At 44.1% G+C, this 17787-nt stretch overlaps 2 protein-coding genes across 2 annotated transcripts; one reads left to right on the top strand and one right to left on the bottom strand.

The window, feature by feature from the left end:
• Window positions 1-7907, bottom strand: mrpl27 (mitochondrial ribosomal protein L27). The gene is made up of 4 exons (XM_056297379.1): window positions 7859-7907; window positions 4693-4821; window positions 3409-3476; window positions 1-677 (listed from the first exon to the last, which is right to left on the bottom strand). Exons 1-4 carry the CDS (start codon window positions 7896-7898, stop codon window positions 474-476), a joined length of 441 nt encoding a protein of 146 aa, XP_056153354.1. The 5' UTR covers window positions 7899-7907; the 3' UTR covers window positions 1-473.
• Window positions 7908-9774: 1867 nt separating this feature from the next.
• Window positions 9775-17193, top strand: eme1 (essential meiotic structure-specific endonuclease 1). The gene is made up of 8 exons (XM_056296691.1): window positions 9775-10525; window positions 10688-10815; window positions 10916-11005; window positions 12080-12201; window positions 12564-12708; window positions 15816-15931; window positions 16037-16226; window positions 17020-17193. Exons 1-8 carry the CDS (start codon window positions 9775-9777, stop codon window positions 17191-17193), a joined length of 1716 nt encoding a protein of 571 aa, XP_056152666.1.
• Window positions 17194-17787: the final 594 nt, after the last annotated feature.

Raw genomic sequence — 17787 nt, 5'->3', positions numbered from 1 at the left:
AGAGTTATACATGTCAAACTTTATTTATGTGACAGACACTCTGGTACGGCACAACAGATGTAGACAGCTAATGTACAGACACTGTCAAGAATACACGTTTGGCTTTTAAGGAATAACGCTCCAGTAAATAACCACGGGGGGGGGGGGGGGGGAGCAAAGATTCCTTGATGTACAGTGTCCTGGGCTAGCTAGTGAAATGAAGCGTCTCATTGAAGGAGGGCTGAATCTAATGAGTTAAAAGAAAAGGATTTGCATGGGAATTTCAGTTCAGCATTACTTCTCTCACGGACTAGGCCAAACACATGCCTCACGGGCACTGATTATTCCAATCTGTGTGACCCCGTCGATGCACTGATGAAGGCCAACGTCTTCCAACGTGCTCATACCAAAACCATCTTGATCCCAACAATGCGCGAGTTCACAGGAAAAAAACTGGGTTCAATCCACTGCATCAAATCCCAGTCCTGCCAGTATTATACCATGTCCACCAGTTTGAATTTGCCCTCCTGTTTGGTGGGAAGGATGTTGATAAAGGTCTTGTAGAGTACAGCTCCTTTTGGCAGCTTGGTAGTGAGCTTAGCTTCGGCGGAACGAGGCGGTGGGATGAAGACCTCCTTTGTGAATCTGACTGTACCGTCTTCAAGGGCATACAGTGTGTTGTTTTTGCCCATCCCCACCTTGTCGACAAAGAAGGAAGAAAGGCAAAAGGAGGGTGAAAGCCCATATGAGAAGAGGTAGTATAAAGGGGATAGAGATGGGGAGGAACAAAGCAACAGACACACAAATTAGAGTGAAACTGGCCAGTGAACGTTTAAACCTCAATCCTGAAGATGGTCATTTTTGTTTTACTCTGCCATAAACGGTGATCTGTGGTAAGTAGGCGTTTGAGCAACCCAGATTTCAGAGATCCATTTGAAATGACAGTAACCATTACAAAACGGTGACTACAAAACGGTTTATGATTGGATTGGGGATGCACCAATCCACCTTTTTCAGTTCCGATCTCGACACCTGAATTTGGATACCTGCTGATATAGATACTGACCGATATCGATACCAGAGCACTTTTTTCATGAATATTATTGTTATTATTATTATCCTTATTGTTGTTGTTTGTATTATGTGTAAGGTTACATGAGGCTGTAGTAAATCATACAGCACTTGTTAAAAGAGCAAAAAAAATACAAAAATGCATTAAATTTAAATTTATTCCAAAGCAATTTATTTGAACTGTAGTTTAAGTAGGGGTCACATACCATCAGGTGTAGGAGTGCAAACTGCTATGACAACTGCTTTAATGTGTTAGTTGACAGAGTCAAACTGTGTCCCCCCCTCCAAATTACCCCAAATAATTCACTCTTTTTACAAAAAGATCTATCCTGTAGTCATTTCATGTTAAATGCCAGAAAGATTTAAAATTTTTTGTTGGTGAAAGACATAAAACAACACTGACTAAGTGGTGATCTGTAAAACCAACTGGAAATATGTTGCTCCTGACAAACCTAGTGTTAAGGTGTCTAGTGATAGACACCCTGTCTAGCCTGGCAGCAATGACCCTGTTCCCTGAAACCTTTACCCGTGTGTACTGTCTGGTGCTTGCATTTGTTTTCTCCACACATCAATTAAATCAAATTGTGACAATAACCTAGGTAAAGTAATTGTAGGTTGAAGATTGTCACCGCCACCGCCTTCTCTCCGGCACTCTGCGCCTCCTGACCGGGCTCAGCTGCAGCAGCTGCCGCCGGGGAGGTTACACACCCAGCAGCGCCACTACCTCCACTCACACTGGGTCCCTCTGATACAGTTACTACGTCATCTACAGCCATTTTATCTTTATCCGAATTACTTTGAAGCTTAGGAGACTCCAGCTTTACATTTATGGTGTTTCACTTGTTTCCCCGCGGCCATCGCCCCCCCCACCCCCCGCCTCTTCGCTACTCCCCCTGCTTCAGCCGCCTAGTGTTTCAACAACAACAACTTAAGTCTTGTATAGTGCCTTTCAAGGAACCCAAGGATGCTTTACACTAGATAAGAACAAAAAAACAAAAAACAAAAAAAAAACCAAACAAAAGACTACAGACCATAGGCCTTAGCAAAAAGGCAGGCTTTTAGTAGTCTTTTAAAATTGTCTCCATTGCCTACCAACATGGGGCTCGCCGGTTCGAATCCCCATGTTACCTCTGGCTTGGTCGGGCGTCCCTGCAGACACAATTGGCCGTGTGGGAAGCTGGATGTGGGTGTGTGTCCTGGTTGCAGCACTAGCACCTCCTCTGGTCAGTCAGGGCGCCTGTTCGGGGGGGGGGGACTGGGGGGAATAGCGTGATGCTCCCATGCGCTACGTCCCCCTGGCGAAACGCCTCACTGTCAGGTGAAAAGAAGCAGCTGGCGACTCCACATGTATCGGAGGAGGCATGTGGTAGTCTGCAGCCCTTCCCGGATCAGCAGAGGGGGTGGAGCAACAACTGGGACGGCTCGGAAGAGGGGGGTGATTGGCTGGGTACAATTGGGGAGAAAAAGGGGGTAAAAAAAAAAAGTGTTCAAAGATTGCGGATCTCTGCTGGAATAGAGTTCCAAAGGGTGGGGGCTGCCACACTAAAGGCTCTATCCACAAAAGTCCGCAGGGTGGTGTGGGGGATGGAAAGCAAGCCCGAGTCTGTTGACCGCAGATTCCGGGACAGAATATAGGGGTTGAGGAGGTCTGATAGGTACTGAGGGGTATGGGCATGGAGGGATTTATAGGTGAGGAGGAGGATTTTATAAGAAATGCGGGATTTGACCAGGAGCCAGTGAAGGAGGAAAAGGGTGGGAGTGATGTGTTGCCAAGGCTTGGTACAGGTGAGTACCCTGGCAGCTGAATTCTGCACATGCTGAAGCCTGTCTAGGGCTTTGCTAGGTACCCCAGACAGGACTCCATTGCAATAATCCAGATGGGAGGTGATGACGGCATGGATGAGGGTCTCTGCCACAGAGTCTTAGAGTTTCAGCCGCCTAGTCGGTGGCTTCTGCATCCTCCACTTCCCGCTCTCTATGCGGGCAAGCAAAGTGCTTGTGTCCGACATCACCACACTCAAAACACTGCATACTACCTGAATTTACATATTCCATTTTGGCTATGGGCTTAAAATTGCATTATTACACATTTATAGTTCATAAAATTATCAGACTATGGAATCTGAATCGGTTGTGGATCGTTAACATCAGTTCGATACCTTATGAGTGAATTACGTCAGTATCGGCACCCAATACCGATATTGAATTGGATTGGTCCCAGCTGTGCTGTCTTAAATAGGTTAGTCTTAGAAAGCATCAAAAGGTATATTTGTTTAAATGTAGATCTTCAGAATTTTAGCTTTAGGTCTTAACATAATATTCACGCATCATTTTAGTACAGAATGCTGAAACACTTACATGTGCTCCAGGGTGATACCTCATGATTCTCTGTGTTGCAAGGATGTTGCCAGCATGGACAAAACCACCTTGAAAACAGATTAAAAGTAAAGTCAGCCCATCATCCACAACCGTCACCACAAATTCTAAAGATGTTTTCAAACATCTTCACAAATGGTAAATTGGGAGAAAGATGGCTCACTGTCTGTGGCTGTTACTTAACTATGAACACAACAACCACAACTGCTGTCCGACAGGAGACATGTTTTGTGCCCTCCATGATGGTTGTGTGGTGTAAACATTAAACATGCTATTATAAATTATTTGAATGACCACAAATGCTTTATTTGAAAATACTTCATTTTGTCAGCTGAAGTTAAACAATAAAATAAAAAAGACACTAGTTGTATAATGTTACGCCCCCTCCCCCAATTCTGAATGAATAATAGTTTTTAATTTCATGCCAACAGTCATTTTGTTAGGAGGGTAGGTGTCACATTGTTAAATGTTGGGTAACTCAGTTGAAATCAAACTGGTTGCATTTCTCACATATTTATATAAATGGATGGAAATCAATGGAAAAGATAAACGAAATGTAAGGCTGAAATTAGATGAGCTTCAAGTGATTTTAAATCAACAGGGGTCTAGTTTTGGTATGAGTCATTTCTTAAACTGTAGTTCTCTTATTTTGGACTGTGATATGTACTGAATATGGAACATGTAAAATTGTATGTTCTGCACTGTCCTGTTCTTTTGCACAGTTATGAGATCACATCTTTGTCCCCATTAGTCAGTATAAACTAACAAGTTTCAGCTTCTTGAGATTTCAGAACCAAAGCAAATAAAACATACACTTTGCAAGATAAGGGATTCTTAATAATAGAGACAGCACAGTCAGGATAAGATAATGAGACAGGTATGGCTGGGTGATATGGAAAAAATCAAATATCATGATATTTTTGGACCAAATACCTTAATAATCGATACTGTGACGATTTTGGGGGGATGGCTATTGGGGCTTTCACAAAACATTTAGACAATCAGATTTTTGATAAATAATCATCAGTAATGCTTATATAATAACTAAGTGGGTAAAGGAAAATAATAAACAGCTAGAACAGCGTGGTAAGTTCAGAAAATTACATCACTTCACTGCAATGCAGCCTTAAAAACCAGGAAAAGACAAACCTTATGTCATATCACGATATCGATATATCGTTATATTGCCCAGCCCTAGAGACAAGTGTGTGTGTATGGAGGGAACTTAAATTTGTGTACACAAAGTGATGAATGCAAAGACGTTACCATCAACTTTCTTGAATCCATATCGCCGACCCGGGCTCTTTCCTCCAGTGTTCTTAGTGCTACCACCAGACTTCTTCGACGCAAACCTAACCGTGCTGATAAGAGAGGACTGACAGGGCAGCAGCAGACCTGGAACCAACAGCAGAAAGACATTCTGACACCTCCTTTTGTGTCTTGGTCCCAACAAGACCGGTCATTAAATTTTGGCACCGTAACTCAAATTCATCTATTGCAGGGTGGCAGGGACTGAACCAACTGACTAACATTCATACTCTACATACAGCCTTTCCTTAATCTTATCCATAACCAACTTAAGCCTAACCCTAATCATAACCCTACCCTTAGCCTAATCCTAACCAATAAGTCAGTATTAATGAGTTTTCCCCTACTACTCTGCAAAAAAAAAAAGCCACTGGAACGCTGTTCGTGGATAATCTTTTTTTTTTAAATACATATATCAACACTAGGTTTAAGAACAAATAACATTACAGAGGAATATACTAAAAATACAGTCTAACAATACAAAATATAAAATGCATCACTAATACACCATTAAATCAAATTTAGATAACGAACATTTCCCTGTCTGTGAATGTTCTAATTCATCCAGGTCATAGTTATCCAAAGGAATTGAATCAAGTGCAACTGGACTTGGTTGCACTTGATTCAATTCCTTTGGAGAACATTTCCCTACTTTTCTAGACCTCAACCCTTGCACATCAGTTTATATTTGACATCCATCCATCCATTATCTGAACCGCTTATCCTGCCCTCAGGGTCGTAGGGATGCTGGAGCCTATTCCAGCAGTCATTGGGTGGCACGTGGGGAGACACCCTGGACAGGCCGCCAGGCCATCTCACTCACTCACTCACTCACTCACTCACTCACTCACTCACTCACTCACTCACTCACTCACTCACTCACTCACTCACTCAGACTCAAACACACACACAGACTCAGACTCTCAGACTCTCTCACACACACACACACACGGCCAATTTAGTACGGCCAATTCACCTGACTTACATGTCTCTGGACTGTGGGAGGAAACCGGAGCCCCCAGAGGAAACATTTGGCATGACTATTCAAATCAAATCTTACTTTATTCAGACAAAAAGGTAGGTCCATATTAAAGACAACAACAAAGAAATGCAACACAGGACAAGAACACAAAAATATAGCTAAAAACATAAGTTCACAAGTCCACAATGATTAAAAGCTATATAGACATTTGTTCCAATGTTTCCAAAAACAAGAGAAGTGTCACTTTGTGCAGGCTCAGTTAAGAGCATTATAATTACATTCTTAGAATTAACTAATCGACACATAAATTTGTACTTAAAATTCCTCAACACAGCTTGAAAAGTGGGAACATTACTAGTCACAAACATATGGCTTGCACTTCCATCTTGGAAGCTTGAGCAAGATTCTGAACACATCATTATGTGCGACCTGCAGCTTTTTCATTTTTGCTTGGCTATAATTGCACCACAAGTGGGCTGTACAGAGTGGAGTACAGTAGGCCCTAAAAAGAACAGTTTTAACATCATCTGTACACATGAAATTTGTGTGCCAGCATATTGGCTTGTGCATACAGTTTGCAACACCGGCGCTGCACATCATCGTCATCACATAGCTCATTCCTAATGATGTGACCCAGATATCTTATTTTGTTCACCACATTTAGTGCTTGGTCTGCCAAGAAGAATGAGGAAAAATTTTGCTTCTGATACTCTTCGGTTTTAGCAATCATGACAACACTCTCTGTAGAGTTAAATTTAATGTCATGCTGCACACCATAACTTGAGCAGACTCTGAGCAGTTGCTGTAAGCCAGCATTATAAGAGGACAGTATGACTAAGTCATCAGCGTACATCAGATGGTTAACAAGACTATCCCCCACCACATACCCAGTCTTACACTCTTTTAATTTTTTGGAAAGATCATCCATATACACACTGAAGAGAGCAGGCGACAGTATTCCACCTTGTCGGACCCCATTGGTCACTGGGAAGGGTGCAGATATACTCTTACCCCACCTAACTTGCATAGTTTGATTTGAATACCAAAAATGCAAGATCCTTATCAAATAAGAGCGGACCGCTCGCTCATGTAATTTAACAAATAATTTACAATGATTAACTTGGTCAAAAGCTTTTGATGCATCCAGAAAACACATAAATACTATAGTGTTACGTCTTCTATATTAACTATCAACTTCCTTCCATGCATATATGCACAAATCTGTGCCATGTTTATTTTTAAAGCCAAATTGATTGTCAGTAGTTGATATATAGTATTCTTGAAGCCTATCCAAGAGAATTCGTTCTAATACTTTGGAAAGTATGCTAGCCAGAGCAATTGGCCTATAATTTTCTATGCTGAATATTTTACCAGTTTTGTCTTTGATTACTGGTACTAGTAAGACAGACCACATAGAGTCAGGTAGGATGCCATGCATTAACAATCCAGAAAAACACATAGCAAGTAACACTGAGATTCCGTGGCTAGCATACTTCAGATATTCTGCTGTTATTTGGTCAAGCCCACATGCTTTGTTCAATGACAATTTCTCAATGGCATAGCACGCTTCATCAGGTCTAATAACCACATCATCATTGTTAGACATCACCAACATTAAATCCATCACTCTTTACACAATTAAAAATGTCTCTATAGTGTTTTTTTCCACAATTCAGCAATAGTTTCAGGCCCAGTAATCCCATCAATGCTGGATAGCACGGAAATCTTAATATTATTAATAACCTTAACTTCTTTCCAGAAGTCATAGACATTATTCTGCTGAAGCTTATTGGCCATGGAGTTTGCCCTCACGGCCTGCTCATTTCATCTAATAAAACGTAAAGCATATTTAAGTCTAGGATTAGCCTGTTTCTTGTGTTCTTGTATTCTAAAGATTGGTTTCTTTTTTAGACCTTTCAACATAAAATGTTTTAGTCCTGCGAATAATGCACATCCAGAGCCATGCTCTGCATAGATGGGTAGCCTAGTTTATAAGACCTACTCAGATTATCTCATAAAATACAGCCGCTTTGAATTTAAGACCTAATTCAGAGTGACTTGAATTTTTTAATTTAACGAATCGCAATTTAATATGAGGATAAATTAATTGCCAGCAAGTTAATGAAAAGATTTCGACCCTACCTGTTCTGGATTTTAATGCCAAGGACGCGATCGCCGCCATCTTGATTTACGTGACACACGCACGCACGCACGTCAACGTGAACGTGTGTCACTTTTAAATACCTCCCCCCCTGTGACGCGGGCAAATCCAAACTGCAGTTTGTTGCGGGAACTTCGTCAAACAAAAGCGGTTTCCCTTAACCTGAAAATTTCATTGCGGTGTTTTTCCTTACAGATTAACGTTTATATCTACATGCAAGTGCAGAGTTTGACTCATAATTTATAACTTTCAAGTGAACAACTTTTACACGCAGGGTTTGGATTAAGTGACTGAGCAGACTGCGGTGAGTGTGGCCGACGTTCGGGATGCATGAAAATGAACAAATTAAACTTTACCTTCAGCTATCCTGACGCTAACAGCCCCATGTGTAGCATAGTTAGTTACGTTTTACTACTTGAATATCATGCCACTTTGTAGAAAAAGTTTCGACTATTGGTAGTCCCCGGATTACAAACGAGTTCCATTTTTGAGAGTCATGTCGAATTTGTATGTCAATCGGAACAGTTACATACAGTTCACATCTAGCGTCAATTAGTCAAATGTTTGTTTTAGTATATACTACTACTTTCAGTTGCTTCCGTTAGGGGTCGCCACAGCGGATCATCCGTTTCCATTTCTTCCTGTCCTCCGCAGCTTCTTTTGTCACACCAGCCACCTACCTACCTGCATGTCCTCTCTCACCACATCCATAAACCTCCTCTTTGGCCTTCCCCTTTTCCTCCATATTCAGCATCCTCCTCCCAATATACCCAGCATCTCTCCTCCATACATGTCCAAGCCATCTCAATCTTGCCTCTCTTGCTTTGTCTCCAAACCGTCCAACCTGAGCTGTCCCTCCAATATACTAATACTATACTCGTTCCTAATCCTGTCCTTCATCACTCCCAATGGAAATCTTTGCATCTTCAACTCTGCCACCTCCAGCTCCGCCTCCTGTCTTTTGGTCAGTGCCACTGTCTCCAAACCATATAACATAGCTGGTCTCACAACCATCTTGTAAACCTTCCCTTTATATAATATATATTTTACCTAAAACATCATAAACATAATAATGCAGTAATAATACATGTAACTACAGTACAGTATTTGTAATTGAGAGAGCGACAGAGAATGTGCGTAGGTGTAAAAACATCAATTAGTCAAATGTTTGTCTTAGTATATAGTATATATTGTAGCATTCACTGCTATCAAAAAACACACTTCAAAACTTACAACTGAGTGTTGCTTTATTAACGGCTGTTGTTGGCCACAGCCACGCCGTACAGACCACCATTAAATACGCCTCACAGGTCGTCTCTCTCTCTCTCCAAAGACCCGACCCACTAACCCTTGACCTGGCAACAGTTTACCAACCCCCTAGAACAGCAAAACATCTCCCCCAACTATGTACAACCCCCCAGTGAACCTGAACACGCTACAGTATTTTACCTAAAACATCATAAACATAATAATGCAGTAATAATAATAAATGTAACAACAGTACAGTATTTATAATTGAGAGAGAATGTGTATATAGCAGTGACATGTGTCGAGGTCAGTGGCTGGGTAGGCAGTGGGCATTCACAAATCCAAATTACATCCTTTTGTGCTCTCCAAACTAACCAACTAACCGCCTAAAACGTGCAGTGTTTTGAGCGTCACGCAGAGTAGTCCGTCCATTCGTTAGTATGAACCATTGTGTGTAACTTTTATTTTTTTTAAAATAATAGGCTTTACGGGGTCGGTTCATAAATACGGAAGTTTGTATGTCGGGCGTTCGTAACCCGGGGACTACGTGTATTTGGTTGCTGTTGTTTAGCAAAGCACAGTTTTTCTTAATGACTGCTTGCTAACTTGTGTTCTATCTTGTCTCTAACCCACATGGACATTTAAGAATATGGACAGCCATAGTGACTCCACCAGTGACCTTGACGAGGACTTTCCTGTATATGACTTCCTCCAGCCTAGTCGTCATAGCTGCCAGACCCCACAGACCCACATAGATAAACCCGATCAGGTGGTCCTGGATAGTTCTGATATAGAGGAGGTACCCCCTTCCTCCCCAGTCTCTGCTGTGCAGCGAGGGGCTGGTACCGAAGTGGCTGATGTCATGATGGTCAGCAGTGAGTCTGAGGAGGATGCACCCTTTGTTCCCCTGGCTCTGAGACTCAAACAGAGACAAGGAATGCTTAGTTCATCCATTTCAGCCTCCACTGTCACTAATGGCAAAGATCCTCATCAACACTCCCCATCTCATCTGCCCAGCTTGGACCTCTTTGGTCAAAATGTTCATTCTCAGTCAGAGACCATGCTCAACTCCCGTGACATACCCAGGAGAAAGGGTGACCAAGGCATGTTGGATGCCTCAGAGAAGGCAGATATCCCACAGCTGTGGCCACCTCTGAAGTCCTCCTCCTGGGCAGGGAACAGCAATGCATTACCTGCCAAGAGGACAGCAGAGAAGATCCAGGCCTCCAGGGAGGAGGCCCTTAAACGAAGGGAGGCCAAACAGAGGCATCATGGGGAAAAAGAGATGCGCAGACTAGAACAAGAGCGACAGAAAGCAGAGCGGAAAGCCCTAGCAGACGCAGTTAAAGCCCTGAGGCCAGATGAGTGTATCAAATATATGGTGGTGGTTGTGGACCCAGGTAAGCAGCAGGGAGGAAAAATAAAACATGCTAAAAGCTAGGTTTTACATGGGTAGTAAAGAATGATAATCCTTGAGGTTTTACTGTGATTACAACCCAAGTAGTTATTGTGAGGTAATTATGGGTATGTCATGGCTTCACTGTGTAACTGTTTACTTACAGCACTGTTACAGCTGGAAGGAGGAGGCACTTTGTTGATGTCGGTACAGGCCCTGGGCTGTAGCTGTGCCATAGAAAAACAAACCCTTCCACGCAGTGTCAGCTGGATCAGAAAAGCTCCCTGCTCACAGGTGACACATACAATTCGTATACACATACACCTTTTTTCTTCTTTCCCTCTTGTATTTGACCTTGTCTAAATAAATCTCTAAATGTCTGTACATGTTTCAGCCAGGTAACGAGGCATGTGTATCAGAGGCCCAAGTTGTGATGCAGATGACTGTTGAGGATTTTATTACTCTGATCCACAGCTACACTGAGGTTTGTGGGACTGCTGGTTGTCATTTTCACACTGAATATGGGTCAGTTGCGATCTTAGCCTATATTTCAACCCTTCTTGCAACTTTTTTTATGTGTAGCACTAAAAGACAGAGGTCTACTTAAACCTTAATGGTCCATCTACTCTCTATCAGAACTATGACTTTGTTCAGACTGGCAGCCCAAATCTGATATTTTGTGATAATCTGATTTGAATCTGATCATGGTTTTATTGTTTCCATGGCAAAAAGAAAAAACATGGAATCTGATTATTTACAAATCAGATTCAAACTATATTTCATGTGGTTTGCTATAGGATTCAAATGGCATTTCTGTAGATGTCTTAGTTTGACGGCTAAGATTGAATCACAAGTGTCTCTTGCCACCCCTTTATGTCACTCACAATGCCACCAGGCAAGAGGCGATAGTGCACCACATACTTGTGACAAAAAACCAAACCATAGAACAAGCATGCATGGAAGAGCACCAGCAGTACAGCCTTTCATGGTCAAATGCAGAGATAACATGTCCGTATGTCATTCACTGCAGGGGAATGCCTCAGTGCAGGCCAAACTTGAAGATCCTTGCAGAAATAAAAATTCATTAAACTCCCAACTGTATGTCTCCACAAGCCATTGGTTCTCTCATGCATGCATATCCCTTGGTGCAAAGTGATGTCTGCGGTGATAGCAGCACAGAATGATACAGTTCAATGCCAGTGACGGTGCTACATGTTCTGCACTGCAACTTGACATTGCTATGATGAAAACAATGAGAATATGCACTCTTTTCTTCCTGATAACTTTCTGGACCCAGGAGAATGTGCTACTAGTTAGCGTACACACACCAACGTCAGTGCTGTACTAATCCTTGAATATACGCCAGTAAATGAACACAGCAGCCTCAATGCACAGATCCAATCTGATCACTTGTAAATAACAGTGTGGACAGTCAGTCTTATCGGAATAGAAAAATCAGATTTGTGTGCTGTCTGAATGTGAAATTATTTTTTCCCCTGTACTTCTGATACTGCGCTCCTCATTGTAATCCCCCTCTCACCCTCCCTATCTAACCCAGAAACAGAAGTATGGAGCAGCAGACTATGCCCCCACTCTCACTTCATGGGTCCAGGACCTACAAGCCCGTAACCCCGACAAGATCCTCAGCCTGGTGGTTATTGACCTGGAGAATTACTTCAGGTGGGCAGAGAACAGCTGCATTTGGATCTGAATCTAAAGCTGCTCGAGATGACAATTTGACAAATACTTCATTCAATTTGTATGTCAAACGATGCCATTCTGTGCTAATGATTTTCTGTTAGGCTTGAATTAGCATGTCCAGTGGTAAGCAAAGATAAACATGCCACTTGTTTCTTTTGCCAGTTTGATAGAGTGGATGGAGGAAGTTGGTGGTAGTCTGAAAAAAAAAGTGTGAAAAGTGTATTTGAGTGGGGGAAGATACCCAGACCAATCTTTTAGGCTAAAAGGTTAGTGTCAGGGGTATGGATGTTAGAAATGTAACACAAAAAAAGTTATTGAAAATGCAACCTCTTTACCCCCAGATCCCAGAAGTCTCAAGGTCAAAAGAGGTTACGAGAAGCAGTCCTCAGGGAGACCCAACGTGCAGGAAAAGCGGCAGCGAAGAAGAGGAATAAGAATAGTGGTATTGAAGCACTACCTGAAGTATCACGAATTGAAGTAGAGGAGGTAGGTTGGTTGGTAGCGGTAGCAGACTGCGTTGGTGGTGTATGTAGCAATAGATCATCAGAATGAAGCAAATTGCTTGTACCTGACACTGACAAAAGCAAGGAGTGCCAATTGTAAAATTTCCACAAGGAAGTCAAAACTCCGCACATAGCATGGGCTCTGGTACCAAACCCCTGGAGAGGGGCTGGACTCTTTACTTTTCCGGAGTTGGCCAAGGTGACAGGCGCTGGGCGGGTGTGGGGATACTCGCAAGTCCCCGGTTGAGCACCGCTGTGTTGGAGTTCTCCCCTGGGAATGGGAGGGTCGCCTCTATATGACTGTGAGTCGCTAGGGGGAAGGCTCTGACTGTTGTGTGTGCTTATGCACTGAATAGCAGTTTGGAGTATCCGGTCTTCTTGGAGTCTCTGGGTGGTGTCCTGGATAGGGTTCTGCCTGGGGACTTCAACGCTCACGTGGGCAACGATGGAGAAACCTGGAGGGGCGTGATTGGGAGGAACGGCCTCCCCGGTCAGAACCTGAGCCATGCCTTGTTATTGGACTTCTGTGCGAGTCATGGATTGGCCATAACAAACACTATGTTCGAACATAAGGTACTTCATAAGTGTATTTGGTACCAGAACACCTTAGGCCAAAGATCGATGATAGACTTTGTGGTTGTATCATCAGATCTGCGGCCGACTGTTTTGGATACTCGGGTGAAGAGAGGAGCAGAACTTTCAACTGATCACCACCTGATGGTGAGTTGGATCAGATGGCAGGGAAGACTGCAAGCCTAAACGTGTAGTGAGGGTGAACTGGGAACATCTGGCGGAGGCCCCTGTCCATGAGGTCTTCAACTCCCACCTCTGGAAGAAGTTGTTTTGTGTCCTGAAGGAGGCTGGGGACATGGAGTCTGAGTGGGCCATGTTCAAAGCCTCTATTGCAGATGTGGCAGGTAGGAGCTGTGGTCATAAGGTCATCAGTGCCTGCTGAAGGGGCAACCTAAGAACCTGCTGGTAGACACCGGCGGCGAGGGAAGCCACCAGGCTGAAGAAGGAGGCTTTTCGGGCTTGGTTGGCTCAGGGGTCTCCTGAAGCAGCAGACAGGTACTGGGAGGCAAGAAGGGCTGCAGCTTCAGTGGTTGCGGAAGCAAAAACTCGGGTGTGGGAGGAGTTCGGCGAGGCTTTGGAGGAGGACTTTCGGTTGGCCTCAAGGAAGTTCTGGTAAACATCCGGCGACCCAGGAAGGGGAAGCAGGGCTTGACTCAGGCTGTGTTCAGCTGGGGAGGGGAACTGTTGACCCTGACTGAGGATGTTGTCGGGTGGTGGAAAGAACACTTTGAGGTGCTCCTGAACCCGACTAACACATCCTCAGTGGAGGAGGTAGAGTCTGAAGACTCAGGGGAAGCCCCACCCATATCTCTGGCAGAGGTCTCTGAGGTAGTTAAGAAGCTCCTTGGTGGCAAGGCGCCGGGTGTGGATGAGATTTGCCCTGACATGCTGAAGGCTCTGGACATTGTTGGTCTGTCTTGGCTGACATGCCTCTTCAGTGTCACATGGAGGTTGGGGACAGTACCTGTGGAGTGGCAGACTGGGGTGGTGGTTCCCATATTTAAAAAAGGGGACCGTAAGGTGTGCTCTAATTATCAGAGCATCACATCGCTCAGCCTCTCTGGGAACCTCGGATCCAGGAGGAGCAATACAGATTCCGTCCTGGCCATGGAACAACAGACCAACTCTTTACCCTTGTGGCATGGGAGTTTGACCAGCCAGTCTACACGTGTTTTGTGGACTTGGAGAAGGCTTACGACCGTGTACCCCGGGGCACTCTGTGGGGGGTACCAGGGCAGTTGCTACAAGCCATCCGGTCCTTGTGTAACCAAAGTGAGAGCTGTGTCCACATTCTAGGCACAAAGTCAAACACGTTATTGGTGGGTGTTGGACTCTGCCAAGGTTGTCCCTTGTCTCCAATTCTGTTTGTGATATTCATGGGCAGGATCTCAAGCTATAGCCAAGGTGAGGAGTGTGTCTGTTTTGGGAACCTCAGAATTGCATCTCTGCTCGTCACAGATGATGTGGTTTTGTTGGCTTCATCAGAACACAACCTCCAGCATGCACTGGGGCGGTTTGCAGCTGAGCGTGAAATGGCTGGGTTGAGAGTCAGCACCTCAAGTCTGAGGCCATGGTTCTCTACCGGAAAATGGTGGATTGCTCCCTCCTGGTTGCGGATGAGTTGTTGCCTCAAGTGAGGGAGTTCAAATATCTCGGGGTCTTGTTCACGAGTGAGGGTAGGATGGAGCAACAGATTGACAGGCGGATTGGTGCAGCATCAGCAGTAATGCGGATGTTATACCTGACCATTGTGGTGAAGAGGGAGCTGAGCCGGAAGGCAAAGCTCTCAATTTACCAGTCAATCTTTGTTCCAACCCTCATCTATGGTCATGAGCTTTGGGTAATGACTGAAAAGGGTGAGATCGCAGATACAAGCGGCTGAAACGAGTTTCCTCCGTAGGGTGTCTGGGCTCAGCCTTAGAGATAGGGTGAGGAGCTCGGACATCCGGAGGGAGCTCGGGGTAGAGCCGCTGCTCCTTCGCGTCAAAAGGAGCCGGTTGAGGTGGTTCGGGCATCTGATTAGGATGCCTTATGGGCGCCTTCCTTTGGAGGTTTTCCAGGCATGTCCAACTGGGAGGAGACCCAGGGGTAGACCCAGAACTCGCTGGAGGGACTACATGTCCAACACGGCCTGGGAATGCCTTGGGATCCCCCAGGAGGAGCTCGAGTGCGTTGCTGGGGAGAGGGATGTCTGGAGTGTCCTACTTAGCTTGCTGTCACTGTGACCCGACCCCGGAGAAGCAACTGATGATGAGATGAGATGAGTCAAAACTAAAGATACAACACATGATTAGGAGTGTTTGTGGCTGATATATCAAAAACCTGCACATACATAATATACCCCTCCTTTGTTAAAATTATTACCTTGCCTATCTTTTTAGTGCATTACCTAGAAATAATACATCCATTCAGATGGGTGTTTTTCTGTTCATGTGACTTGAACAAAGGAATTGTGTGAGTTTTTCAAATCTTCTTGATTTTGCCGTTACTCTTCTCTGTCCTCTGCTATCCAATTAGGCTTTGGTGCATCTCCAGCTCCACACTGGCGTTTCAGTTCGCTGCTTGTCAACCTGGCAGGACTTTTCAGATCACATCGCCATGACAACCAAAGCAGTCGCAGAGACCCCTTTCAAGTGAGTAAGCCTCGTTCTTTAACAACTCTAATAAGTGCCACTTTCCACACAAAAAATTATTCTGTGTGTGTGTGTGTGTGTGTGTGTGTGTGTGTGTGTGTTCAGACGAGAAAGGGAGAAGACAGGATTTTCTTTTCACCTGGAGAGTGAGTGGGCTGGTGGGCAGCGGGTGGACAAAACCGGGAAGGGGCTGCTACATGTATGGAAGAGACAGATTCAACAGCTCAACAGAGTCAGTCCAGACATAGCCTCCGCAATCCTGGCAGCCTACCCCTCCCCACAGCTCCTCAAACAGGTACACTCACTGTCGACACGCAGACATGGAACAAATCGGGGATAACACACAAATATGAACTCAATACTTCACTTAGGTGAAGTAGGTGCGCAGCTTTTACGGAAGCAACCAATTCACGGAGGTTAGGCGTTAAGGTAAAGAATTTTGGCCCTAATTGCAGTTGAACTAATAATTATGAGGGGCATACGTAATACTAATAGGTAATTACTAATTGGCACCACTTCTTTCTTTCTTTTTTAATCTTTATTAAAGTTTTGTTTTGCTTGTCTATTTTTGCCTCTGATGTAAAGCGTCTTTGAATATTTTGAAAAATGCTATATAAGTTTGATTATTGTAATTGCAGTGAAACTAACTAACTTCAGGCGACAGGCATGGGCGCAAGCCCATGAATACTGGGATGGCATCCAGCGGTTTAACTGTGCCCCCGTCCATAGGGTTAGTGGTTGTGTCAGGAAGGGCATCTGACGTAAAAGCCAAATCAGTATGCGGATTGACCCTACCGGATCAGTCAAGGCCCGGGTTAACAATGGCTGCCATTGGTGCTGTGCCCTCACAGGGTACCGATGGAAACTGTAAAATCCGCGGTGGTGACCTCTGAGAAAAAGGGAATAAGCCGAAAGAAGATTATAATCCCAGTGAAACTAATAATTATGAGGAGCATGTTTTTTACCATCCTACTCAATCTTAAAGGTTTCCCTGATTCCCTGTCATGCTAACCGGATAGAAAGGTTTAAGTCTTCCAAGTGTCTTGGCTGCCTGGTACAACCAAGCTACTCTTATGTATTGCCAACAGGCTTACCGTGGGTGCAAGACAGACAGCGAACGGATCTCTCTGCTGTCAGAGCTTCAGATTCGCCGAGGCGAGGGTGTGACCTCCACAACACGGCGGATCGGTCCAGAGCTTTCCAAACGCCTCTTACTGGTGATGACCTCATCTAATCCTCATCAGACTCTGTCCGCAATGTGAACTCAGACAATGTCACTCCCTCGATCTTTTGACAAGTATTGAGCCAGTTGAATATTTTTACTCTCATTCATCACAGCTGGTTGATAAGGTATTTTTAAAAATGATTTGTGGATGTTTTATTAAAAACTTAAGAGATTTGCTTTTTTTTTTATAAATGAAAATATCTGTGATGGCCTGGCGGCCTGTCCAGGGTGTCTCCCCGCCTGCCGCCCAGTGACTGCTGGGGTAGGCTCCAGTATCCCTGCGACCCTGTAAGCAGGATAAGCGGTTTGGGTAATGGATGGATGAAAATATCAGTGTCATTGAATGGCTAAACTGACATCCTTAGCATTTCTAGTAAAGTGGTTTCAAATAATTTGCTGTCATAAGAAAAAAAAAAAGACACCAATTTAATATTTTGTGATGAAAAACTTATTTCTGTACACTAAATTACTTCCTCGGTGACTGATTTCTGAAGTGGTTTTAGCGAGCACCATGCTAGGAATACAACAGGATCCCGACACTGGATTATTACCACACAATTGAATTACAGGTGGCCAGGGTCTGTTTTCTGTCATTAGGTCCTCTCTGCCTTCACTGCCCGTCAGTGTTGAA

This window comes from Lampris incognitus, chromosome 17, assembly GCF_029633865.1.
Source record: "Lampris incognitus isolate fLamInc1 chromosome 17, fLamInc1.hap2, whole genome shotgun sequence".
Taxonomy (NCBI): domain Eukaryota; kingdom Metazoa; phylum Chordata; class Actinopteri; order Lampriformes; family Lampridae; genus Lampris; species Lampris incognitus.
The sequence above is the reverse complement of the archived record's forward strand: the minus strand, read 5'-3'. Positions and strand labels throughout refer to the sequence as shown.

Coding starts and splice junctions, on each gene's coding strand:
- mrpl27 (XM_056297379.1), bottom strand. CDS start 7,898: ATGGCGGCGATCGCGTCCTTGGCATTAAAATCCAGAACAG. Junction 3,477..4,692: donor TGGATTCAAGAAAGTTGATG/GTAACGTCTTTG, acceptor TCTGTTTTCAAG/GTGGTTTTGTCCATGCTGGC. Junction 678..3,408: donor GGTATCACCCTGGAGCACAT/GTAAGTGTTTCA, acceptor TTTGTCGACAAG/GTGGGGATGGGCAAAAACAA.
- eme1 (XM_056296691.1), top strand. CDS start 9,775: ATGGACAGCCATAGTGACTCCACCAGTGACCTTGACGAGGACTTTCCT. Junction 10,816..10,915: donor GAAAAGCTCCCTGCTCACAG/GTGACACATACA, acceptor TACATGTTTCAG/CCAGGTAACGAGGCATGTGT. Junction 12,202..12,563: donor GACCTGGAGAATTACTTCAG/GTGGGCAGAGAA, acceptor CTTTACCCCCAG/ATCCCAGAAGTCTCAAGGTC.